This window comes from Netta rufina, assembly GCF_964035555.1.
Source record: "Netta rufina genome assembly, chromosome: 26".
NCBI lineage: Eukaryota > Metazoa > Chordata > Aves > Anseriformes > Anatidae > Netta > Netta rufina.
The window spans coordinates 716350-742347 of NC_140150.1; the positions used below are offsets into that span (position 1 = coordinate 716350).

General features: G+C 60.6%; 1 protein-coding gene across 1 annotated transcript; it reads left to right on the top strand.

The window, feature by feature from the left end:
• On the top strand, positions 1–25733 carry MAPKAPK2 (MAPK activated protein kinase 2). Its single transcript, XM_084302045.1, has 10 exons — positions 1–535; positions 20304–20443; positions 21893–21957; positions 22415–22494; positions 22602–22728; positions 23097–23172; positions 23264–23388; positions 23512–23597; positions 23710–23790; positions 24186–25733. Exons 1-10 carry the CDS (start codon positions 266–268, stop codon positions 24327–24329), a joined length of 1194 nt encoding a protein of 397 aa, XP_084158171.1. The 5' UTR covers positions 1–265; the 3' UTR covers positions 24330–25733.
• Positions 25734–25998: the final 265 nt, after the last annotated feature.

Sequence of the window (25998 nt, forward strand, 5' to 3'; positions counted from 1 at the left end):
GAGGAGGAGGAGGAGGAGGAGGAGGAAGAGAGGAGGAGGAGGAGGAGGCGGAGGAGGAGCCGCGGCCGCACCGGAGCGCTCCCTCTTCCCGTCGCCGCGCTCGGGGCCGGGGCGCACCGGCGGGGGGCGGTGGCGGCGGCGCTTCTCCCCCCGCTGCGAGGCCCGGAGCCCCCCCGCAGCCCGGCGGCAGCCTCCCCCCGTTCTCCCCCCCCCCCTCCCCATCTTCTCTCCTTTCCCGACCCCCCCCCCCCCCCCAATCCCGGCCATGCTGTCCGGGGCTCCGCCGCCCGCCGGCTTCCCCAGCCCGCAGCCGCCCCCCCCGCAGCCCCCCCCGCCGCCGCCGCCGCCCGCCGCCCCCCCCCACGGGCCGCCCCCGCCGCCGCTGCCGCCGTTCCCCGGGAAGGGAGGCCTGCAGATCCGGAAGAATGCCATCACGGACGACTACAAGGTCACCACGCAAGTGCTGGGGCTCGGCATCAACGGGAAAGTTTTGGAGATCTTCAGCAAGAAGAGCGGCGAGAAGTTCGCCCTCAAGGTGCGCGCCGGGCCCCCCCTTCCCTCCTTTCCCTCCCCTCCCTTCCCCTTCCCTCCCTTCTCCCCGGATCGGGCCCCCCCCACCCCATCCCCGGTGCCCCCCCGGTGCCCCCGTCGGGGCGCGGAGCCGCCCGGCCCGGCCCGGCTCGGTTCTCTCCCCGCTCCGCCCGCCCCGCTGCGCGCTGCTCGCCACGGAGCGCCCCGGCGCGCAGCTTCAGGGCTTCCCCACAGCCAAATAACATCCGCCCCGCCTGCCCGGGCAGCCCAGAGGCCGAGCGAGAAGCCCCCGGCCCGGCAGCAGCTCCCCCGGCGGGGTTCTCGTCCCGGTACCCCCCCCCAGTGCCACCAACAGCGCGGAGCTGGCCCACGGGGCTGGGTGGGGGTCCGGGGGTCCGCCGGCCTCTTGGTCCCATTCCCTTTGGGATGAGGAATGGAACCCGCTGAAACAGCACGGAATCAGGGGCAGCGGCCGTTCCCCGCGTTGGAAGGGGAATGGTTTGGTGTTATCCTGCCCCTCCAGCGTCCCCAACCCGCTCCCGCTCCGGGGGTCCTCAGCCGAGCAGCACAACCCGAGGGGCGCCCCGTGCCGGGGCTGTGCCCTGCTTTTCGGGTGAGCCTTCGGAGCGCAGGCGAGGAGCCTTCAGCAGAGGGACGCGGGGAAGTTCGTGGAGGCTGACGGAGCGCCGGGGGACACGGGCACGAACAGCCGGTGCCACGGGAGCGCCGTGTTCCCTAGCAGAGATGCGCCTGGTGCCCACGCATTAGCTGTTAGAAACCTCGCCGTTACCCTGAGAATCGTGAAGGCTGAAAATATCGCCGGGCGGATGCGTAACCCTCCCCTCCTTTGCTTTTCGGGTTGCCCGTCTGTTGGCACCTGAGGTTCCTAGCGGGAAGGAATGGGCAGGTGGAAGGAGTGGGCTCTGGGGGTGCAAGTGGCGCTGCCGGGGTGCGCAGGGTCGCTGTGGGATGGCGCTCAACACGTGTGGCTCAGCGGGGCCTTGTGCAGTCGGACGGCAAAAAGTTGGAGGTTTCTTCCCAAAAGGCAGGCGACTGTCGTTAGCCGCACCCCGTCACGCTGCAGGATGAGAGGTATTGTCAGCCCGTCGGGATGGAAATTAGCGAAATCCTCTTCTGTTTTGACAGACGCGCTCCTCACCACTTCTACAGTTGACTCAACTATTTAAAGCGTGGATTCCAGCACTTCCCTTTCGCAACACTGAAAGGGGAAGGATGGCAGCGGCGGTGCGAGGACGGGGGACACTGAGCTGCAGCGGTTCCTTCCTGGCCAAACCCGGGCCGGGAGGGTCAGGGCCGGAGGTTTGCACTGTTGCCCTGCCGCTACCCATGGACGGGGTCGGGATTTAGTGCTAGGTGTTGTGTCGTGTCCTTGGCTGTATGGAAAAGCATCTTGTGGTGTAGGATTTAATGGTACGATGTGGAATGGCTGCGCAGCTCTTGGAGGATGAGGTGCGCCCGCTGGTGAATCTGTTTTGGAAAGCTGCTGGTCTTCTCCCCTCTGTCCCCTGCCCTGGCCTCTTCGCACTTCCCCGGCGGAGAGAGGAAAGTTTAGCTGGGCTGTTGGATGCGACTCTGGCTTTCCAAAGAGCAGCACAGCTGCTACTGTAAGCGATTCCTTCCAGCCCCTATAAACTGTTCTGCCGGGAGCCTGGGAGCCGGGGCAAGCTGCGTGTGCCCTTCTTGCCCTGGGGAGCACGAGCTGTGAGCCGTGGCTGTCCCTCTGCCGATGGGGAGCCTGCCTGGGATGCGGCGTGTGCTGACAGCATCGCTCCCTGCTTCACAGCCGGGATGACATCTCTGCTAGGGACCTGCAGAGAGGTATTTGGATCGGAATTACTCATGGGCTGCATCAGCGTGGAATGATGACCTAAAGCGGGATACCCAGAAGTGATTGCATTGGGTTGTCATGTTGCAGATGATGCTTAAAAGAATTCTCGTGGCTCTTATCCAGCAGCCAAAGCTGAAATCTCTTCATGCTGCCTGCTTTGGTTGTGCAGCAAACCTTTCCATTCGGAGCGGTTTCTCTTTATGTTTTCTGTTCCAAGATCTTGTACATTAACGTGGTGAAGGAAACAATTGGGTGTCTCCTTAATATTAATGGTGACTCCTGGATACATTGTGCTTCCTCTTGGAGCCGGAGCAACTATTATGTTTCTAAACCTCCCTCCCAAGCAGAGAGACGTGTTGAAGTTAGCATTTTGCTGAGGGTCACTTTGCTTAAGAGCACTTTCCGGTGCTCTGGGAGCGTTTGAGCTCAGAGGCAGTGTCCCGGTGGCGGTGAAACGTTACAGCCAATTCTGGTGAAATGTTACAGCCAATTTTGGTGAAACGTTACAGCCAATTTTCTCCTCTTTCTGGTGCAACGACCCACGTCGGAGACACACAACAGTGCTGTGTACGAGTTAACGGATGGTAGTGCTGTTTGGTAGTTCTATTTGCTGCACTGTACCTAGGTAAACCCAGGAGATATTCCTTTTCTCATAGATCAATATTGTTTCAATGCTTTCCCACACCCATTTTATTTTTTTTTTGTTCTGGTATCAAGAAACACTTCAAGCGTGGAGTCCATGAATTGTCTGCTCAGGAGCAGATGGCTCTAAACGCGGCTTTTTCTGACTCGGGTGCTCCTTGCCCGTGTTCAGCCCTGAGCTGCCCGACCACCGGCGGTGGGGACCCCGTGGTTTATTTGCTCCTGGGTGTGGAGCAGGGTGGGAACGGGAAGGCCGTGGAGAGGTGACGAGTGGAGCTGAAATGCGAGCTCTGGGTGGTTTCTTACCCCTTTCTTCCTTGGCGTGATTTATGACGAGGCTTGTCACCCCTGCAAAACTTCTTGTATGTAGGTCACCGCTGACTGGACTTGGCGTTGCTCGTTGTGGTCAGGCTGTGGGCATTAAGTGGCGCAGGCTGGGAGCGAGGGCTGTGTGCGTGCTGCAAATTCCACTTTCTGCTAATCTTTAGGCGAGATGTTGGGCTGAAGGCGAGCTGTACGAATTCAGCATTTCACAAGCAAACGGCAGGTAATGCAGGCTGGAAAATGAAGCCCAGGGGCGGCAGGTGATGAGTTTTTCTCTGCCCCGTGTGTCTCTCCGTGGAGCAGTTTTCCCTTAAAACAAACAAATGTCTCTCCTCACCCAAATTTCAGAGCAGGAAATCTTTGTGTCTCCCTTCAGTTCCTGCAGAGCTGTCCCCTCTTGCAGCCCGGATTTTGGAGCATCCTTGGAGCTCCGGGGCATGTTTGCGAAACACTCAGTCTCGCTCGGCCTCCGTCTCATCAGATAACGTGAGCGATGGTTCCTCTGATGGAGGAGGAGGAAGGAGAGCCCAGTACTTTTGTGGTTTATTGTTCTTTTCGGCCGCCTGCCGTGGAAGTAGGGCAGGCAGTATCGGAGCTGCTATCAGCGCTGTGGATGAGTGTTCATGTTGCTGGTGGCCTCGTGCTCTCGCTGCCACCATGGGTCGGGTCTTCTACAAGGGTGTTTAAGGAAGCAGAGCACCCCATTTCCCTGCAGCTTCGTTTGAGATCAAATGCTTTGTCCCTCGGACAAGCCAGCTGGAAAAATACTCCCTAAGTGCTGGAGTGTGTGAATATCCCGGGCTTACGCTCATGGGAAACAGACCTCACTGTGTGTCTGCTTCTGTGTCAGCGGTGGGATTTTTTTTGAGCTCTGCTATGTATTTAATGTAACCAAAAATGTCTTCACTGTGGATTTTTGTGCAACTCATAGTTTAAAAGCTATGGAAAGTATAGTGACATCACTGGGGCTTTTCCAAGGCAGCGGTTTATTATCTCATTGACCAAAAGAGTTTACTGACTTGGGTTTTGAGTTTGTTTAAACAATTTATGATCAGCCATAATCCCTTCCAAATATATTACATGTTCCGAGCAGTCAAATCTACAACGGAGATAAACTGATAACGGCCTGGGAGCCGGGGGCTGGTTTGTGCTCTGGCACATGCTCAGGAAATGGTAGGGCTCTTCCTCTTAGTAATTGAATGCCTTCAGCCACAGGTCTCGCAGAGGAGGATCCGTGTTTCCTGTGCTCGCAGATGCTGGGATGCAGGGCTTTGGGGCTTTACAGGGAGCCTGCCCTCTCCTCCGTGAGCTTCGTGGTGTGCGTGTGATTGATAGCCAGGTGCCGCCAGGTAAAACGATGAATTCCTTGGTGGTGAGCTCTTGCCTGGCCTTCAGCGAGCTTTGGCCACCATGGGTGCTGTAAAGCACCACGGTGCCAGGGGCTCCTTGGGCATGTGCTGCCTGCCGTGGAGCTCTGTGTGCATTTGGGCACGGTGTAAATAATAACTCGAAGCCGCTTGAAACGTTGGGCCTCCTCGTGCGCTGGCTGGATGGGCGGCACAGGTGAACTCCAAGAAAACTTGTGCCAAGGAAGCCTGGAGGTGACTTTTCTCTGAAATAGGCGGGCTTGTGCTCGGGCTGCGATGCGCGGGGGGCACGGGCTTTGCTGGGTTGTGCAGACACTATGAAGGGGGTGGGCAGGGCTGGCTGGAGCCGTGGCTGTTTGGCCACCCTGATGGCCCCAGGCTGGCCCCGGGCTGTGTTCAGTGATGGGCCAAGCCCTCACGAGCCCCTCACAGCAGTACGAGGGCAGTAGTTTTAAACCCCATCCCTTCTCTGGGGCTCGCACTCTCCCATCTTTACACTTGCACCGTGTGAGCCGTGGGGACTTTCTCTTTCCCAAAGGACCGTGAGGAAGGAGCCTGCGGCGTGCCGAAGCCCCCGTCCCCCTGCCGGCTCTGGTGACCCCCCCGGTGCGGTGCGGCAGGAGGCCCCTCTCAGCGGCCCTGCGCGCCTGGCCTCAAGTTGCAGCAGCATTCAGGCAGCATGACCTCACCTCCTGGTTTCCAAGAATAACGCGCTGCCTCCCCTCTGCCGCGCCGGGTCTGGCTGCGGCGGGCTGGGGCGGCTGCCGCAGGCTGCGGGGCTGCCCCTGGGGCCCCTCTGGCTCGGGGCTCCCCTCCCCGATAGCCCCCGAGCATCGCCTGCCCCGTGCCGGGGCTGGTTGGGTCGCTCAGCCCCTCTCCATGTTGTGGGAAGGGGTTTGGGGGTGGGTTTGAGGCAGGAGTTGTGGAGAGGGTCTTCAGGAGCTGGCTGAGCTTGCAGGCAGCTGGTTTTGGGTGCAGACCCATAAAGACTGGGGCAATCCCTCCACTGGCCCCAATTGCAGGCAGGTGAACACAGCATTACCCGATTTCTCCCTAATAAACCAGCTGTGAGCCCAGGTGGCTGCGTTGGGGCTGATGTTTCAAGAACACCTTGGGTAGGAGGGGACCTTAAAGACCTTCTTGCTCCAACCCCACTGCTGTGGGCAGGGATTTTGGCATGGTCCAGGGCCTCTTTGCATTGTGGTGATCTGTGGGGCAGGCGGTGATGCTCTGTTTTTGAGAGCACCCTGCCTGCAGGTTCGAGGACGGGGCAGGGGGGGATGCTGTGAGCGGGGGATGATGCCCTGGTGGTCCCCAGGCAAGTGCCTGTGCCCGTGTGCACTCACGCAGGAACAAGTCTGAATGCAGAGACCTCAAACAGCCTTTTAAGCCGCTGTTCCTTTATGCCTAGCGGCCGGTTCATTTAAAAGATTTCAGCCTTTTAAGATCTCCGGTTTGGGGCAGGATTGTGGCAACCACAGGTTTAATGCTTGCGTTAACTCACGGATTGCTTCACGGCCTCAGGAAGGGACCGAAGGCCACGAGTCGGAGTGCTGCTGAGCCCCTGCCCTGAGATGCCCCGGAACACGCGCCTTGTTCGAGGTGCTGTGAGCTGTGAAAACGTGAAGGGTGGTGGGACTGTCCCCGTCACCGGGCGGCTGGGGACAAGGCAGGGCCTGGAGCAGCCCCTCTGAGCACGTGGAGCCTCGCCGTGGCAAAATCTTGAGCCTGACGCCACCGGGGAGGGCGACAGCATCTTCCCCTGGATCAGTGCCCTCCGTCGGCGGGGGCTTTGCTGGGACAGAATAAATGCTCCCCGCGGAGAGGGCAGGTGAGCAAGTTGGCTCGAGGGGTCTGTGACTGTCGCGGCCTTTGCCGTCATATGTAATGAGATTATTTAAGCCGTTGGCGTCAGGGCTGCATGTGATTGTGTGCCTGGCCGCCCAGCGGGCTGTAGCCTAAACTAGAGATAAAGTTCAAAACACAAGCTCAGATCTGAATGTTCCAGGGGCTTCCAGCCAGGCGGGGACTTCGCAGTTCTGCTCCGATAAGATGGCCCGGTTTGGGATATAGATTTGGGATCTGCAGAGGGATGGACTCGTTTGCTTCATCCTAATTACCTTTGCTGCCTCTCTTTGCATGCCCCCGGCTGCAGCGGGGTGCTCCGGTCGGGTTGAGCCCGTTCAGCTCTGCTGGCCTGGGACAGGAGCGTGCATCGGGCTCAGGCTGTCACTGCCCGAGCGTTGCCTGCTGGAAGGAAAAGCTGTACAACAGCGGGCCAGGGCTCTGTGCTGAGGGGCTGAAGCCCTCCTGTGCTTTTTGGGCAGCCTCATCTCGGGGTTTCCGTGGGGCACCTCCTCTGCTCCAAGTGTTTGCAGAGCTGAGTAGCGCTTCTGTCTGCGGTCCTCGCCAGTCGTCTGGCCCTGAGCTGCGGCGAGCAGCTAGCGTAGCCTCTTGAAAGGCTCCTCGGACTCCCTGCCAAACGTGTGTTTTCAGGGAAATCTGGCTGGAACAAAAGCTGGGGCTGCTGTGGAAATTTGGCAGTGCGTTGTGGCGGCCGCAGGAGCCGCGCTCGTTGCTTCTCGAGCCGGTAGGTGCGGGCGGGAGCCGGGTCAAGCAGAGCTGCTCGGAAATGGGCACGGCGTCCCGGGTGTCTCGGCTTATCTGGGCTGCGGGAAGGTATGTGCAGTCACGTGCAAGCACACCAGAAGGAATGCATGTTATCCTCAGCCACTTCAAGGAAAAATAAAAGGGGAGGGAGGCTGGCCTGGTAACAGCGACGTGTTTTTATTTTCAGTCCTTGTGGCAGCCTCGTTGCATCTACCATCTTGGCATTTAAGCATGTTTCAGGACAGTTTGAGCACATCCTGTATCCCTGTGCCTTCGCAAAAAGGCAGGGGCTGTGCTCGCTCTCAGCTGGCGCTGCTGTGGGTGCGAGTGCCCCGTCCCTGCGGCTCCCAGAGCTGCTGCTTCCCGACACGGCGGGGCTGCAGGACTCTGCTTAGCCTGAACAGCCTCCTGCCTGCTCCCCTCCAGGCTCTGCTGTGTCTCCCTCTTTTCCTCTCCAGCCGTTTCGCAACGCCGCTGCCCATTACGTTGGGCAGATTGCTAAGAAAACACAGGGCTGCTGTTGCATAAGTCGCCCTGCCGCAGTGGCTGGCTGCCTCTCCCTGGGAAGGGTGGGCTTGCCAGGAAGTTTAAACCGGGGTTATCTCCTGGAAGTCATCAGGGCTGCGGTGTTTTTGGGGGGAGTCCCGTGCCGCAGGCTGGGTGTGGGTTTCCACCCCGGTGCATGGGGTGCGCAGTGCCTTGCTGGTGGGAAGGGCTGCTTCGGGGAGCCTGTGAGCATTGCAGCCCCCAGACAGATGCCTGCCTGAATTCCCTGGGAGGATGCCTTCACCCTGGCTAACCTGAGGGCTTGCAAGAGGCTTGCTTTTGTCTTCAGTGGGTGTCCCTGCAAGGAGCAGCCCCTTCCCAGTGCCAGGGACGTGAGCGAGAGCAACCTCTCTGGGACTGAAGGAAATTCACTTTGAGTCTGGGTCTTGGATGGGACTTCAGAGCCCAGGACCGCTCCCTGCTTTCCTGCCTGACCACGTAAACACGCAGCCCTCTCCCGACAGGCGGGTGACGGCCGAGCTCTGGGGCCGTCCCGCTCCAGGGGCGCTGCCACACCTCGCTGCTTGGCTTTGGTGACTCAGTGGCTTGTTCTGTGTCAGAGCAGGACATCTAACGTCTCCCTCCTCGCCTCTCCTCCCACCCTCTTTATTTCGTGTTGGAGAGGAAGCTTCCAGCACCTCACTGTGAGCACGAGCTGCTGGTTAAGAGCAGCTCCCTGCCCACGACGTGAGATGGAAGCTGGAAGGGAAGCGCTGCAGCTCCGCGGGGCTCGGAGGTGCCCTGGGTGCTCCTGCGGCCCCAGCTCCTGGCTGGGCGCAGTGAGGGAGGTGGCCAGTCCGGCCCGAGGTGCCTGTTGTTAGGGATGCAAATCCTGGGCTGCTGAAGCCTGGGTGAGTAACATGCCGGGGGTTTCATGCTGATTACAGTGTGGTCTCTGCACGTGGCTGAGCAGCAGCTCCCTCCCTGCGGGCTGGAGCTGCCGTGGAGCAGCGTGCTGTGCCCCTGGCGGGGCTGTGACACCCCCGTCCCCTGCCAGATGCCTGTCACCTCTCCTCTGCACACCTGGACAAAGCCTGTCACCTCTCCAGCGCTCTGCCTTGCTGCTGGTTCTCTTTGAATCCGTTCGTGGCACCTTCTCTTAAGGTCAAACTTGTAACCCAACGGACGTCCCAGGGAGCTAGCACCGCCAAAAATCCGTGGTATGCACAGCTTTGCTGTTATCACACTGTGTGCACGCACACCCTCAGGGGTCGGCGGCTGGGGACCCGTCCCTCCCTGCCCTGAACCCTTGCTCTGGTGTCCCTGGAGCCCCCCGGCAGCGTCAGAGGGATGCTCTTTATCTCCATCACCGCTATCAGATGAGGATTCACTGATGGGAGCCCATTCATGCAGCTTTGCACAGCTCTGGCAACACAGACGGGCTCTGTTCTGCAGGCCAGGCAGCTGTGCCTTTTACCAAAGCATCCCTTTCGAATTTCTTTCTATCCAAAGACTGCGCTGAAGCAGCCAGGCGAGTGACCCTGGGAAGAAAGGAGGAGCAGAAGGGACGTGGTAGCGTTGGGTGCTTTCCTCCTGCACAGGACAACGAGGTCCCAAGGTAGTGCAGTCAGCTCGGAGGGGACACAGTTTCCCAAATCTAATCTGCTTGGTGTCATTGCGCCTGCCAGGCTGCAGGGCTTGCCTTCGGGGAAGCATCGGGGCTGCCGGAGGAGCCCTTGGGCCGGACAAAGGCAGGACTGTCTGCTGCTTGGCTGCGCCCAGCGTCCCCCCGGCCCTGAGCCCTTTTCATCAATAAGTGGGATTGAAGGAGCTTGAATTCCTACGGAGCTGGACCCGAGAGCCGCTTCCCTTCGCCCCGTGTCCACGAGGGTGCTGGGTGTAAGGGCTGGCATGGGGCTGGCTGAGGAGAGGAGTCCCAAGCAGCGGTCCAGCTGCTAGGGAGGCAGCAAAAAACGTGGCAGTAGGTTTAGGGTTTGCTCATTTGTTTAAATGCCCCTGCCTTTATGCTTTTATTCCCTTCCCATGCTGCTCTAACAGGCGAAACATGTGCGGGGTATGGGGCATCTGTGGAAGGACCAGCGAGTCCTCCCAGAGCCTGTTTTCACTGCGTGTTTATAAGGTGCAAGAGGACAAAACCTCCGCTATGGACACCTTGCTCTGCCACGTTGCCAGTGCCCGACATCGTAGTGGGAACAGCCTGTGGAGACCGAGCCCGGTGGGTCCCTCTCGGGGCTGGTGAGAGGGGAGGATTTTCCTCTGACGGTGTTTGTGGAGGCATCTAGGCACTGGGTGATGAATTATGCATGCTTGCTGGATGAGGTATTCCGAGGTTACGGCGCTGACCGGGACGCTGGTCTGGGCCCCGTCCTGGCCCTAATGGGCCTCCCTCCCTCAGCCCTCCCCTCCCTCCTGCCCGCTCCCCGTGCCCGGCGCTGCGAGAGGCCGGGAGAGCTAAGAATAGCAGCCGTGTCCTGAGTGCTTTAATGAGGTGCCAGCAGGATGCAACAAGGGCTTTTTAAAATAGAAGCCGAACTGTGTTTTCCTCTCAGCTGGAATTGTCTCGGACGCCTGGCGCAGGGGGGCCGAGCCAGGGGGAGCACGAAGCCGAGGGTGCTGAGTACCGGGGTGCTGGGGTGGCCTCCCCGGGGCCAGTGGTGCGTGGCAGGAGGCTCACGTACTCCTCCCTAAAGGAGGGCCCCAAAAGGGCCCCAAAGCCCTTTTTGGTTCCTGTTGCTCTGTGAGGCCACGTGGAAGGGTGGCAGAGGCCCGCAGGGAGGGCCGGGCTGCTGCTCGCCTGGCCGCCCGCTTGGCCTCCTGCAGTGCTTTGAGCTCCGGGGTCAGCCCCAAAATGCTTCTGACCCCAGTGCTTGGGGGAAAGTGCCCACAGGGAGCTTGGGATCTGGGGCATTGCTCGGCTTTTAGCCTGTGTGGGTTCATCCCAAGTGGGGGGATTCATACGAGGTCCTCTGCAGGCCGTGCTATGTGCCGGGGGTGCAGGACACCCCTGGGCAGCAGGAGGAGGAGGAGGAGGAGGCGCAGGGCAGCCCCTCACAGCGAGGGAACCACTCAGGGCTGGCAGCCCTGGGGAATCCGGAGGAGCTTTTAGGGTCATTCCTCCGTGTGTGGGGTGCAGGGACAAAGGCCGGAGGAGGGCGGTCACGGCGGCCGGGGGTGGGAGTGTGTTTGGGGAGGGAGGCAGCCGCGGGGCCCCTGCTTGCGCAGACAAAGGCGTGTTATGAAATCCCCGTGTTGCTCTTGTTCCGACCTTCCCCCTGCACGGCACAAAACCTCCTTTCAATGGGAGCAGCGGCCGCTTAATGCAGGAGCTGGTTACGCTTTGCAGGGCTGCATCCAGGCCACGTGGGGACCGGGGGCAAAACGCCTCCCAGCCTGCAGCAGGGCTGGTTGGATGCAAACATCATTTTGGGTTATGGTTAAGTCTGTGCTGGGGGGTTCGTCGCCTCCGGGGTGATTTGGGGTGCTGGGATTGGGGTGCACATCCCTGGGTTTGGCATCGGAAGGTGTTTGTGAGCCCCGGTGTTGACAGAGCCCGCCGAGGGGATGAGACGCTTCTAAACAAATCGCCGAGGAAAGGACAGAGTGATGCAAAACGTGCCATGCGTGCGTCACCAGGCTTCAAGGGCACGTAAATAAAACCTTGGTGATGTCCTGGGTGGCGAGAGGAGCTTCAGGAGCGCTGTGCTGCATCCCGTGGGCTTTCCCCCATCTGGCCCCAGCCTGGCTGGGAGAAAAGGGCTCCCCGAAAACGGATTTGATGGGCTCTTCTAGGCCTCGCTGTGCAGACAGGCAGAACACGGCTTTGGGGCTGCTGGAGCCAGGGAGCCAAAAGGATGCTCCAAGTGCCCGGTGGCTGCTCAGCTGGCCACAGGCAGCACTACAGGGCTGAGCCTGTCCGTGTGTCCTCCAGGAGGGGATCCCTACGGACACGGAGCCCAGAGCTGGCACCTTGTGCTGCCACAGAGGGAGGCAGAGGGTGCTGCGGCGGGGTTGCAGCAGCGGGCTCCAGGCTGTGCAGCGCCTGCAGGAGGTGCAAAGTACGGAGGTCAGGGCTGAGTTAATGGTTTACATTAGCACTCACTTCTGTATCAAACACACCCAGAAATATCAGCCTCTTCCTATCGTAAAGCACATGCATGCACTTTCCCATTCACCGCTGCAGCAGCTCTGATAGGAAATCTAATTAGATGCAGGACTTGGAGGGGGGGGGAAGCCTGAAGGGAGGGCTGGGGCGGCCTTGAAGGCTTTGCAAGGAGGTGGCAAAAAAGCATTTCTTCACGAAGCCCTGGCCTCAGCGGGGCGTAGCTCTTGTGAAGATGTTTGCCCCTCCCTTGACTTCTCATTTTCCTTTCACTTTCTGTAGTGCAGATAAAAGGGCCCGAGATGCTGGTGGTGACGATGCTGGTGGTGGTGCTGGTGATCTCTGCCTTGCTCCCAAGCCAGCCGGTCCCGTCCCCGCTCAGACCTCATCTGGTGTCCCTGTCACTGCCGGGTGACATCTCAGCACACGTAGGAAGTGGCAGGCTGGGTTTGGGGCGTTTTGGCCCCCGTTCACCCCCTGCTCAAGCACCGGTCTGAGCTGCGTTGCTGGAACACGGCCTGGCTTAGTGCTGGGCCCAGCGGTGCCGACGTGCTCTGCCCTCCCGGGGGGTGATTTATCACCTCTGTCCTCCTTGTCCATGACTGCAGTGCCCGTTGTGGCACCTACGTCTGCTGAGGGGCCCTTTGGGTGCTGAGCCCCGGGTGCAGGGCAGGACCTGGGCCTTTCCCAGTCAGTCCCTGGTCACACTGGGATGCTCCTGGTGCAGGCACCCGTCCTCATGCCCTGCTGGCACCAGCCTGATTAACGGATGTCCTGACACACCCCAGGACACCGTCCTGCGTGACAGGACACCGAGGGTCTCGGTAATGATTGTTGAGGGCCTGGGCTGGGATCTGACCATGCAGCACAGACCCCACTGGAGAAAGGAGCAGCGGGGGAGTCACCCCAATTCACCCCAACTCTGTGTTTCTTTGATGTACGGTGGCGAGAAGACGACGATCCCAACACAAAACCCAGGCACCAGTTTGCTGTTTTTTCTCAGATACACGAAGCAGGAACTGTTTATTTATCTTCATTAAGCACTCGCAGCAGCCTGCCATCGGTGTGCCGTCGCTACGAGGCGGTGAGTCAGCGGGGACGCTTCGTGCTGCCGCCCAGTCGCCGTTTACCTGCTCTGACTCTTCCACGAGCTCCTCGGCCCCCTCCTTACGCCCTCGTCCCCGATGTCCCCGCTGTGCTGGTGGCACTTCCCTCAGCGTCGGGGCGGTGTCCTCGGGCACCTCTCACCACGGATGGTGCAGTATTTTGGTGCAGGGCTGTAGCGGGCACGGGTGTCCCGGTGGCACGGGGAGGGGGGCGCGGGCCCCCGGCAGGTGGCTCCTGTTTAAGCCCCAGCCTCTCTTCTGCTCCTCGCCTTTGTGCGCCCGCCGAGGCTTTTGTTGCTGCCTGAAAAGCCTGAATAGCTGCCACATCTGTCGTGGGCGAGGAAATGCTCAGCAGATGCCCTGGGCTGAGGGGGTGGGCGGTGGGTGGGGGTCCCCGGCACCCCCCCGCAGTGGGAGCTTGCAGGGGATGGTGCAACGCTCCCGGCTGCGCGAGGCCCCGTTGTGCTGGGGCTCTGCCGGCCCCCCCCGGTGTTGCAGGTCTCCTTGTGAAAGCGCCGTGCAATGGTTGTGCCACTTCCCTCAGCAGCCCTCTGTCCTCTGCCCACTTGTGAAATCTCCTCCTGGTGTTGTGGTGTGGGGGCTGCGTGGGGGGCGCGTGGGCAGCAGCGCCTGAAAAACGCGGAGCCACGCAGCTCACGGGCTTGGGGCTTTGCCTGTTTTGACTTTCTGTCTGCAAGAGGTGCTTTGGGGGAAAGTAATCCGAATAATTCTCTCCCTGGGATGCTTTCTCCAAGCTTTCCATCTTCCTGGAGACAAATGGGTATCGGGGATGACCTCTGGTTTGAGGCAGCGGGGGGATGAAGCCGCTAATGTACCGCGTGCGGTGGCTGCTGGCTGTTACTGGCTTTCCTTGCGATCTTTGTGCCCCGAATGAAGCTGAGCAGGGAGGCAGCCCCGTGCCGTGGCAGGCTGTGATGTGGTTCTCATCTGAAGGCTCTCGTCTGCTGCTCGGGGAGCCCACAGGGAGATCTGCTCACCCCTGGGTGCTGCCCGTGGAGAGGACATAAATATAACGTGAAGGGCTGTGTGTGAGCCCGGATGATGTGGGGGAGGTTTCCTGAGCCACACGTTTTGTCATTGCTGTAACTGAGCGATGAGTGTTCCTGTGTTGGGTAACTTCATCCCTCGCACGGTCTCTGGGCCTTGCAGTTTGATTTCTCTTCCGGAGCTCAAGACCAGGCAGCGCGAGGGGAAGCCGGGCTCCCTCCTGCTTGCCCCGTCCCAGTGGTGTCGGGGCTGGGGGGCTCCCTGGGGGACTTGGCTATGTGGGGTGGTCCCCTGGGGGATCCCAAATGCTCTGGTACTAAAGGCAGAGAAAAGAAAAGGGGGACACGGTCATCCTGGTCCCGGCACAGCACGTGCCAAGTGTCCGGCACCAGCCCTGCGAACGTGTCACGCAGCTGGCGCCAGTTGGCAACTGGTTCACTTGAAAAGATTGGAAGAGGCAAATCCTTCAAAGAGAAACCATTTTGCTTTATTAGGGAAAAATGCTCCTCGCCTCGCTGCTACTTGGCCAGGACAGCCCCTGCTCTGCTTTCCTTCTGGTAGCGGGGGCGGGTGACGACTTGCAGCTCTGTGCTGTAGGTTTATTCCTCGTGCCTCGGGAGCAGGTTCCTGCAGCCCCCTGGTGCGGCTGCTCCGGGGGGTGTCCTGCTGCCGGAGGGTCCCCAGAGGCACGGCTCCTGCACGAGGGATGTGTGTGCTGCTGCGCTGGGAGCAGGTGGAGCGCTGGAGATCAGGGAAAAGAGGGAAATAAAGATACCCAGGCTGCAGGAGCAGCTGATGTGCCCGCGTGAGCGTGGAGCTGGGGCCTCAGTGGCCACCACAGCAGGTGAGCAGCCAAGGCCGGTGTCCGAAAATGCTGCGTAGCAAAGGGCACGCTCCTGCGGCAGCCTGGTCCCATGGTGTCAGGCTCTGGGGAAGGGGCAACTCGGCTCCTCGCCCCATCCCACCCCACAGCAGGCGCTCAGCACCTCCCCGGCTGGGTGCTGGGGATGCTCCCCGTGCGAATCCTGCCGTGAGTCACGGCGAAGCATCGTGCGAGGGGGCGGCGAGGCTGAATCAGGACACGCTCAGGCGAGGGGCTGTGAGCGTGTGTGCGCGGCTGCAGCTCCCCTGTTTGCTCTGCTCTCTTCCTTCCTTCCTTCCTGGCTCCCACCCACCTTCCCACAGCTTGCGATAGCAAAGGGAAGCCCCTTACCTCGGCTCAGCCTCGTCAGAGCCTTTGCTGGCAGCAAACACAGGCTGGGGGCTGAGGGGCTGGGCACGGAGGGGCTTTGTGACCGTGGACGAGGAGTCCACTGCCCTGCCCTGGAGACCCGTACCGGCCTCGGGGGCTGTGAAGCTGTGGGGTGATGCAAGAGAGTGTGGCTCCCGCACGCTGCTGCCTGCCCAGGTATTCCCTGCCTGCGTGGGGCTGAGCCAAAGCCTTTGAGGTGTTGGCCTGCAGCCCTGGGCCCTCCGGAGGGTGCCCGTGTCGGCAGCCCCGGCCTTCGCTTGCTAACTGGAAGCGGTTGCTCAAAGGTCAGGGTGTCTGTGGAGCGCCGGGGCTGCTCCTCTGCAAAGCTGCCTGCACCCAGCGGGCTCGCGGGGGCTGCAGAGCAGAAAAATTGGCTCAGCCGGTGGCTCTGAGCTGCAGCGGGTTCGGGGAGGTTTGGGAGCGAGGCGCTGGAGGATGAGGCAGCATTTTGCTGGGGAGCAATTCAGGAGCGCAAACACCAAATTCTTCCCCGCGCAGCCGCGTTTGAGGCACGTCCAGCCCTGTGGGAACGCACGCCACTGCCCGGCTTTTGCTCCAGGGCTTTTCTTGTAGAGCACGGTGGTTATGCAGAGCGCAGGGCCCTGGCTCCTTGCTCCTTGTCAGCCCCGTGGCGCTGCCCTTGCCCTCCGTCCACGGACGCTTTCGTAACCCGGATCCGGTTACGGCGCGCGGTGCCCGCGGTGCTGCTGCACCGAAGGCAGAGGAGCTGCGGGACGGCCCCGTCCCTCCCCACGGCTCCTCCCGGCGCTCTGCAGACTCCCGGTGCCAGGACAGTCACCCCCTGCCTGGTGCTGGAGCATCCCCCTGCTCAATACTGGTGTTGGGTCTTTTTTTCCCTCTGTCTTTGAGCAGTGCTCCCAGCTGTGCATGTGTTTCTCTCTGAAAACACCAATTCCTGTTGGTTTCCCACCTGAAGTCATCGAGCTGGGTCCGCAGGAGCCGCCCCGTGGGAGGAGGCAGCAGAGGTGGGGGCAGCTGAGCTGTACCTGGCTGTGTCCCGCGGGCTGCCCCTGCCCTGCCATCACCCTCCTGGCCGGGCAGTGTAACCCTTGGCAAGCTCGGCTTCCCAAATCTGCTCCTGGAGCTGCTCTGAAGCCCCTGTGGCCCCCAGTGGGGCTGGGGTGGGTGAGAGGGAGGGGGCAGTGAACCCTTTGTGGACACCAGGGAGACGTAAGGTGCTTTCTGATCCCAGCCTATTCCTCGCAAGCCAAGGAATATGAATATTGCTGCGGCCGTGGGCCGCCCTGGATGCCAGAGCTAAATTGGGGACCTGGGCAGTGTTACCAAACACACCCAAATACGTTGGACGAGTGACCGGAGCAAGCAGCAGACTGTAGAAAAATAACTTTGTTCTGCAGCACTAAAATGGCATTAATTCAGCCTGGGGCAGTGGGTAAAGCCCTGAGCAGCGACTGGGGGCATCAGGGCTGGGGTTCTCCCCGGATGCCGGGGGGAAACCACTTTTTGTCTCTTTCCCTGCCTTCCATGTACGCGTGGAGACGTATTGTAACCAGAAATTGAGACAGGTGCTGTTGGGGCCGGGTGGCTGGACGTTTGCTGTTGGTTCTGTGGGGTTTTTGGTGGGTTCAGCCGTGCCCGATGGGTGCCGTGGGGCAGGCGCAGAGCAGGTGGGGCCGCGGCGCTCAGAATAGCCGTGACCGAGCCGCTGAGGCTCGCGGGGCTTCGTGCTGATCCCGTTACGTGCCGATGGCACCGAGCTGCCGGGGAGGAGGGCTCTGCTTCCACTGCGGGGCCGAGCTCGGGAAGCAGGGGATGCCCTGGTGCTGGCTGGGGAGCAGCACTGCTGCTGCCTTCGGTGCCGCGCGGGGACCTGGGGTGCGGCGCGGAGAGAAGCGGCAGCCGAGCTGCAGGTGGAAGAGCAGAGGGGAAATGTCCCAGCTGCCCTCAGCCTTTTGCTCTGGTTCCCTCCATCCCACCCGGCACAGCGGCTGGAAGGAGCGGCGAGGAGGAGAAGTGGGAGCAGCACCCTGCTGCCCGCCCGTGGGGTGCTTTTACCACGGCGAGGGTGTTGCCACAGCCCTTCTGCATCCTCCTGCCCCGCTGCGGCACTGCTGCAGCCTCGCAGGGGCTGGCCTCTGGCTGGCACCGGGAACGTTTCCCAACCAGCCCCGCTCCTTCCCTTAACGAGGCTTAATCTCCTCCATCCCACAGCTAACAGGAAATCGGAGGGAGGCCGTGCTGTTTGCGGAGCCGAGGTGCGGGGGGTGCTCTGAAGGCTATCAGGCAGCTGTTGACTTGCCTGTGGGTGCTCGAGTACAAAAGCAAATGTCACGGCTGTGCTGGTACAGGTAATGGAGGCGGCTGCCTCCCAGCTCGTTGGAAACACAATTAAGCTTATTTAAAAGCGCTCGCAGTGACCTGAAAATTGGATGGATGTTTCTGTACCTCTCCTGTTTGTTCTGCTCAGAGTTATGCTAACTGGCTGCTTCCTGCTGCTCAATTTTCCCTGCGTGTAATTACAATTTCTTTTCTTTTTTTTTTTTTTCCTTTTTTTTTTTCTTTTTCTTTTAAACTTCCTGACTCCCCACCCAGGCTTTTTTGGGGCAGAGCCGTGAATAACAAAACTTTTCTCCAGGCCCTGTCCCTGCCCTGCTGCCTGGCTTCTTCTCGGGGCCGGCAGGGCTTGGAGGAGCTGCCAGCCAGAGGCTGTTGTGCCTGCTCCCAGCTATCACACCGAGGTGTGGAGCTGCCCTGGGCTGTACTGGGTGGGATTTTGTGGGTTTGGGTCCCCCGGTGCTGGGGATGGGGATGGCTCAGTGAGAAGGGAGAGGCCGTGCCCTTGCTTCGTCCTCTCCTGTGCGTCAAGCCGCCCTCCAGCCCCGGAGCTGCGGGGAGCTTTCTGAGGCAGCCGTGGCCAGGAGTGCCTCGAGTGCCTCCTGCCCTCTCTCACGACTCGGTTCTTGCTTTGCTTTTTATAGCCCCGGTGCTTCCTGTTTGCTTAGCGGCTCTGAAGCCGGCTCAGGGGCTGCTGCGAGCGGTGTTGGTGTCCTCGGGGCTGGCGCTCTCCTCGCCGCCTTCTGCAGTCATCGCCCTGCCCTCTGCTCCCCTGGGCACCGCCGAGTCCCAGCACTGGGGGCAGGAGCCCTGTGGGGGCAGAGCCAGGGAGGGACACGACCAAGAACCCAGGCATTTGGCTCACGGGTGGGTGTCGGGGTTCCTGTGTCCCCGTCCCTGTGGCAAAGGGTGAGCTCAGTTGCGGGCAGGATTGCGAGTTGCTGTTCCTCAGCCAGGGCTTACAAACACAGGTGGGTGCTGCCACTGAGCATTTCATTTATAAGTGGGCAGCTCACGTCTTTTGGGGCTAAAGCAGGTATTATGCCTTGTCGCAGAGCAGGCCGCACCAGGAGCAGGATCCTGGGCGTGATTTCGGGTCCTGTCACCCCGCTGGCAGCCGCCTGGGCTGTCTTTTTGCAGCACCGAGCGGACAATGAGGCTGTCGCATGCTGCAAAATGACCAAACCTGATGTTTCCTGCCCGTGCACAGCCCTGGGGCTGTTCCTCTCCCCTCCTTGGCGTGCATCCCCCCCTAGGGATGAGGTGTTCCCATCTGCCCCGCCGGTCACCTCTCCTGTACGCACTGCGGCGGGTCGGGGGGATGTGGGGGCAGCCTTTTTAGCAGCCAGGATGCTCTGGAGGAGCTGTGGAGATGCAGCAGTATTTTTTTTTTTTGAGGCCAGCCTGTTCTGGTGCTGGAGCCACCGCTGCCGAGCTGGGATTGCAGACCCAGTCCCGGCTGGGGGCAGCGGGTGTTTCGCCCCACAGAGCCCGGCCCCGAGAGCTGCTGGAGGCAGGAAGGAAGATGAAATGCACTCGGGATCGGCACTGTTGTTGCTCTATATTTAGGAGTATAATAATTAAGGCTGGTTGTTTATCCTGACAAGCATGGTAATTAATAGTCTGTGGCAGACTAGCTAATCCTTCCTGCACCTGGGAACTGTGAGCTGGCTCTGGGAAGGGCAAGGGCCTCATTAAAGGGCTGCTGCTGCTTGGGCGAAAAGCCTGCTATTTAGGGAACATCTGGCTGTTCGCTTTGTCCCCTCCTCAGGCATGCGTGCTGCTGGCCTCCGAAGCGGCTCCTGCATCGTGCCCGTGCGTGGGGGGGCCCCAAGCAGGACGATGTCCCTGTCCCAGGGGGCAGGAGGCTGAGGTTTTAAGCCAGCGGTGGTGGCTGGATGCAGATGGTGGCCCTGGGGGCAGGAGAGGATGGGCAGTGTGGGGCAGCCTCCCTGCCCCGTGTGCTGTGTGGCTGCCTGGGGGCTGCGAAGGGCAGGGCGAGGACATTTGGTGGCACGTGGGGATGCAGCACTGCTGGCACGGCGTAAAGAAGCTCTGGTAAATGCAGTGGGGAGTCGTGCTGGTTGGTGTCACGCTGGCAGGGTGCTGCCTGCAGACCTCCGGGGAGGGAGACAGGCGACAGGCAGCTGGGATAAGCTTCCAGAGTGAGAAAGTGAGGGTGAGCAGCTTATGCTGTTGTAAGGGGGTGGGAGGAGAAGGGTACAGAGGAGCCCTGGGTTCGTTGGGGAGCGAGACCGATTAAACCCCTTCTAATGCACAAGCCTGGCTTCTTCTGCTGGAGCGCTTCGGTACTGCTGCCGGGACGGAGGAGCAAAGTGAAAGCGCTCCCCGGGACATCTGCCTTCCCTGCAACTGCTGCTTTTGCTCCGTCCTCCATGCAGGGTCACCGGAGCGGGATCGGGCGTTCAGGTGAGGGTTAACAGGACCGAGCGAGCCCCGTCACCCTGCTGGGTGCCTCTCGGGGCGGGTGGCTTCGCGCTGCTCCCGCTAGATGGGGTTGGAGGCATTGCGCTGAGCGCCCCAGCGCCTCGCCGCAGCCTCGGGCAGCATCTGCGCTCCGGCTGCACCCCTGTGTTCCCCACACCCCGGGCGCTGTGCCAGCGGGGCACTGTCCCCAGCTCCCCAGCAGGTGCCAGGCTGGGCGCTGAGCGGGGTTTGGCTTCTCCCCCAGATGCTGCAGGATTGCCCCAAGGCCCGCAGGGAAGTGGAGCTGCACTGGAGGGCGTCGCAGTGCGCGCACATCGTCCGCATCATGGACGTCTACGAGAACCTCTACCAGGGGAGGAAATGTCTGCTCATCGTCATGGAGTGGTGAGTCCTGGCTGCCGGCGGGCGATGGGGAACGGGGGACCCGGCCCCGTGGCGTTGGGTGCTGGGGACACCGTGGGGACACCGGCCCCAGGAGGGGCGTAGCATTGAAGGTGTTGGCAGGACGGACTTCCAAGGTGCTGCGCGCCCTGGGCGGGAGTGGCGCAGGCTCTGAGTCATTCTGAAAACATGCTCGGCGCTCGGGAGGCTTCAGGCCTGGGTTCTGGTAGCAGATGGGTCATAACCAAACTGGCTTCGGCCATGGAGAGCCGGGGTAGTCGCTGGGTTCCTGGCACCCAGCGGCGCGGTGCGGTCTGCGGGGCAGCGAGCAGCCGAGCAGAAGCGCCCGGCGCAGCAGCTGCTGAGCGGGGCTGGCTCGGGTAGATGTCTGATATAACCTGGGGAGGAGGAGGAATGAAGGGGAAAGTATTGAAACCACATCCCAACCGCAGCTGTGATTTAATGTAGCTTCCTTGCCAAAACCTCTCCCCTGGCAAGCCGGCAGGTTGCCTGGGGGGGGCCGAGGGGGTGAGCGGCACGGGGAACAGGCAGGTGGCTCAGCGCTGTCCGTGTCGTGGGTATCAAGATGTGTCCAGGGAGCTCCCTCGAGATGCTCTCCATGCTGGGAAAGCCGGGAGCCGTTCCTGCTGGAGTTAGATAAGGCCGAGGCAGGAAGCGCTGCTGTCCCTGTTCTCACGGAGAAGCGATCCCTGTTCTTAGCCCCGGTCTCTGGTGGAGTCGAGCCTTTCCCCAGGGTACCTGGGAGAGCCTTTGATGGGGGCGGGAGCCGTGATGAGGTTTCCACAGCCCTTCTCCAGTGCCATACCTGCGAGCTGCTGTGCTGCAAGGGCTCCGGTCCCTGCCTCTCCCCCCTACAAGCCGATGGGAGCTGTCCCATGCGGGTCACGCTGCTGGAGCCCTGTGCCATGCCCTGGCCGTTGGGGCATTCAGGAGGTCCCCGAGCAGCCCGGTGTCTGCTGGGCACGTGGCCCCTTGCCAGCACCTCACCTGCGCAGCCGCCTGAGCTCAGCACTTCGCACACCGCGGGGTTTGGGTTTGTGTAGTGCTGAGCTCGGCCGCCTGGAGAGCTAAAGTAGGCCAAGCAGGCTGGGAGTGCTGTCACCACGGCGGAGCGTTTCGCCGTCTTTACTGTAAATGCATTCTTGTGGCTTGGCACAGAGACCACGTCCGTTTGCACCCCGTGTCTCTGCAGCATGTGTGAATCCTCTGCCCTTCTCATTTCTGGAAGAGGGAGGCTCTGAAGCGCTCGGTGCCCAGAAGTGCCAAACAAAGGGCAGGGATGGAGAAAAGAGAAATTTACTGCTGAGCTTGGGCGGTGCTCGGCTGAGTGTCAAAGGCTTGGGTGCTGCTCGAGCTGGGGCATCTCACAGAGCTGCTGGCAGAGGCTCCGGGGTGCCTGCGCCCACCTAACGCCACCCGCTTCTCTTGCAGCCTGGATGGTGGGGAGCTCTTCAGCCGGATCCAGGACCGGGGAGACCAGGCCTTCACAGAACGGGGTATGGTCCCTGTGCTTTGGTCTCTGGGCCATTCCTTGCTGTCTGTAGGAGCGCCTCTGGTGCGGCCCATTTCCTCGGTGGCCCTTGGAATTAGCAGCAGTTGCATTTGGGGAATTGAGGAATTTGGATGTGAGCGCCCAGCCCTTGATCACGGCCCTGATTTTTTCTGCTCAGTGAAGAGCAGAGCTTGGGAATGTTTTCTCAGCTTCCCCTGTGCATCCCTTGCATGCAAGCACAGAAACACTCCCCCATGCTCCAAAAATGTGAATTCTGGGGTATGGTTTGCATAGGGCGACCACAGTCTGCGGGGTCACCGCTTGGGAAGGGAGGTTTTGGGGAGAAAAAACCCTTCAGGCTGCAGCCGTGCTCTTTGGCTCCTGGTCCATAGAGTAACCAGGGAGCTGTGCGTGTCGTAACTCACTCGTAAACTCTTTCAATGGCTTCCTTGCTGCTTCAGAGGCTTCAGAGATAATGAAGAGCATTGGGGAAGCCATCCAGTACCTGCACTCGATCAACATCGCGCACCGGGACGTGAAGGTACCGCGCTGCGCGCTCACCCGCGGTGCTGAGCCCTGCCCGGCCGCGGTGCTGCCGGGGCCGCTGCCAGCCCTGCCCCTCACCTCCTGTCCCTTGTCTTCCCACAGCCGGAAAACCTCTTGTACACCTCCAAAAGGCCCAACGCTGTGTTAAAGCTCACTGACTTTGGCTTTGCTAAAGAAACCACCACGCACAACTCCTTGGCCACGCCGTGCTACACGCCCTACTACGTGGGTAAGCTCCGAGCGCTCCCAGGTCTGCAGGGCTGGGGGGGTCACAGCCAAGGGGGGAGGCTTGGAGGGGGCCACGCTCGCTCCCCTGCGGTGCAGCCCCTTGGCTTTGCACCCACCGTGACCTGACCGCAGAGGGGTGTTTGGGACGGCTCCTTGTGGGGTGCTTTGTGCTGCTCTCGGTGCAGGCACGCGCTGCGCTCGCTGCTCTGGGGGGCGAAGCTTTGCCCGTGCGTGTGGGCTGAGCCCCTCCGTGCGCACAGCACTGCGTGGGTGAAGCATCCCACACACTGCAGCGTTCCCCATGCCCCAAGGGGGCTTCGTCTGCCCCCCAGCACCCCCTCACCCTGTGTCTGCCTCTCTTTTCACCAGCCCCCGAGGTGCTGGGCCCGGAGAAGTATGACAAATCCTGTGACATGTGGTCCCTCGGCGTCATCATGTACATCCTGTAAGTCACCCGCTTCCTCTCCATCCCAACGGGTACCGGGGGCTCCCACAGAGCCCAGGCACCACGCACTGATTCTGCCCCCCCCGTGCAGGCTGTGTGGGTACCCCCCCTTCTACTCCAACCACGGCCTCGCCATCTCCCCCGGCATGAAGAAGCGGATCCGCATGGGCCAGTACGAGTTTCCCAACCCTGAGTGGTCGGAAGTGTCGGAGGAAGGTAAAGGAGGTTGTGGGGGGGTCGAATGGGGCTGAGGTCTGCTGGAGAGGGGGGCACACGAGGGTGTTTTGGGGCTGAGGGGAGCTGCCGGGGCCCTGCTCACGCGCCTCCCCGCTCTTGCAGTGAAGCAGCTGATCCGCAACCTGCTGAAGACGGACCCGACCCAGCGCATGACGATAACGGAGTTCATGAACCACCCCTGGATCATGGTGGGTGTGAGGCTGTCGGGGCAACGGGGTGGGGACGGGGACGGGAATGGGGACGGGGACAGGGCAGGGGCAGCCCTGGCTCCTGGCTGATGCTGCCCCGCTCCCCCCGCAGCAATCCATGCAGGTGCCGCAGACGCCGCTGCACACCAGCCGCGTGCTGAAGGAGGAGAAGGACCTGTGGGAGGACGTGAAGGTGAGGCCCTGGCCCGCTGATTTGGGGCCCTGCCACGCTCTGTGCTCCGCGTGCCGTCCGGTTCTGCCTCCCCCTTGCGCTGGGAAGGTCTCAAGTTGGGCTGATTTGTGCTGGAATTGCAATTGGGTGCAAAACTGGAGAGCAAAAGGCTCCCAGGGGGCACGCTGAGCATCCTCTGCTGCCCTGTGGATTTGGGGGAGGCTGGAAAAATTGCCTGGGGGGCTGTCAGGCCCATCCCACAACTTGCTCGTGAGCAGCAGGACCACGGGAGGAGGGTTGGGGGGTCCCTGTCCTTGGGGGTCCCTGTCCTTGGGTGGGGGGATCCTGACCCCAGGGGGGTCCCTGCCGCCCCGTGGCAGTGCTGACAGGCGCTGCGCTGTGCCCCCTCCCCGCAGGAGGAGATGACGAGCGCGCTGGCCACCATGCGAGTGGACTACGAACAAATCAAGATCAAGAAAATCGAGGATTCCTCCAACCCTTTGCTCATGAAGAGGCGAAAGAAAGCCAACCCCGTGGAGCCCACAGCGCTCCCACACTGAGGGCGCGAGCATCGGCGGCCCTCGAGAAAGCAATAACTATATATATATATTTTTTAAGAAAAAAAGACACAAAGAGACAGACTGTTCTACCAAGCGCATGGAATTCAGACATTTATACCAGACTAGTTATTTTTAGCTACTCACCTGTGTTTCTGACCTTTCTGGAGCAGGCGATGCCATATCCCCGTCAGATCCACGCGCGTCAGCCGGGGGGTTCTGTCCTGTAGGTGGATGACACCGATAATTGGATTTTATTTTCTTCTTTTGTGAAACATTTCGGCTTTTTGTGTTTTTGTTTTTTTTTGTTATGTTTTCCTTCCTTCCAAAGACATGGAAATTCCTGTGGTGACCTTTGTAGGGTATATAACGTATCCGTATTTTTTAAAAACTACTGTAGAGCTGAAACCCAGGCAGCACAGCCCTGGGAGCGCTGGCTAGAGGCAGGCTTCGGGCAGGGGGACGGGGACGGGGATGGGGACAGGGATGGGGAGCATCCTCCCCATGGTGGGGACAGGGATGGGGATGGGGAGCTCCCTCCCCATGGGGGGGATGGGGACGGATGCAGGAGAGCGCGTGCTGTTTGCTGGCCTGGAAATCCGCTGCTTTTAAAGCACTCTTGCAGGTAAAAAAATAAACAAAAAACACCACCACAACAAAAAAAAAAACAAAGCAGCGAGCCCTCCCTGAACTGGAAGCCTCCACTCTGCCCAGGGCACGCAGGGCTCCCCGCGAGGGCCGCGTGCCTGTGCTGCTGTGTGTCTGTGCGTGGCTGTGCGTCGTGTCCGTCGGTACCGAGGTGCTGCCCCCCCCTCCATGACACCCATGGGGGTCTGTGTGTGCCTGCGATCCAGCTCTGACCTCAGGGGTTGGCGGGGGGAGAGGTGGGAGGCCGGTGCCCCCCCTGCCCCCCTGCCATGCGCAGGGCAAGGATGCTTCCCCCCTGCCTCCACCCTCCCCTGCTGCCCCCCCAGAGCCAGATGCTGTGCTGAGGGGGTCCCGAGGGTGATGGAGGAGATGGGGGTGCAGTGGTGTGGGGCTGGGGTCACGCTGTCCCCCCCCTGCCCCCCCAGTGTGGTTCCTGCAGGGGGGCCGGGAGCGATCCCCTGCACCCGGAGCAGAACGGCTGCGCTGAAGTCTTTAGTCCATGAATAATTATTATTATTATTATTTGTCACAATGTTTCACTGCGTTTAATGTGTTTGAATGGGGAAAAAAAAGATTTTTTTAAGGCAATGTTTAGTTTTTAGGTGATCTTTTAGACACTGTATGGAATTTTGATTTGTTTTAAGAAGCAGTTTTTATCTTTTTTTTTCTTTTTTTTTTTTTTTCCCTCTGTCTGTTGGCTTATACTAATCTTCCTGGTCTGCTCTTCAGTCCTTTGGATTAAAGACACTTACTGCGTCACCCAGTCTCTCCTCCTTGCTTGCGTGGCTGTGTAGGAAGCACCCCAGGTGGTTGCTCTCGTGATGTGTCCTAAAATTGCCTTTTTTTCCACCAAATAGGCTTTTTTTTTTTTTTCCACCAAAGAGGCTGAGTTCCCCCAGCCCGTTCTCCGGGGACGTGCCATTTCTGCCCTTTGCTCGGGGCTCGGCTGCCTGATGAGGTCTGGCGGCCGGCTCTGTGCAGGGGGGTTTCCTTTGGGGTGCTGGGGCTGTGGGTGCTGCGCCCG

What these genes read in the sequence shown, in the direction of transcription:
- MAPKAPK2 (XM_084302045.1), top strand. Translation starts at nt 266, where the DNA reads ATGCTGTCCGGGGCTCCGCCGCCCGCCGGCTTCCCCAGCCCGCAGCCG. An exon ending in GCGAGAAGTTCGCCCTCAAG is followed by an intron (nt 536 to 20,303) that starts GTGCGCGCCGGG and finishes CTTCTCCCCCAG; the next exon opens with ATGCTGCAGGATTGCCCCAA. An exon ending in GGCGTCATCATGTACATCCT is followed by an intron (nt 23,173 to 23,263) that starts GTAAGTCACCCG and finishes CCCCCCGTGCAG; the next exon opens with GCTGTGTGGGTACCCCCCCT.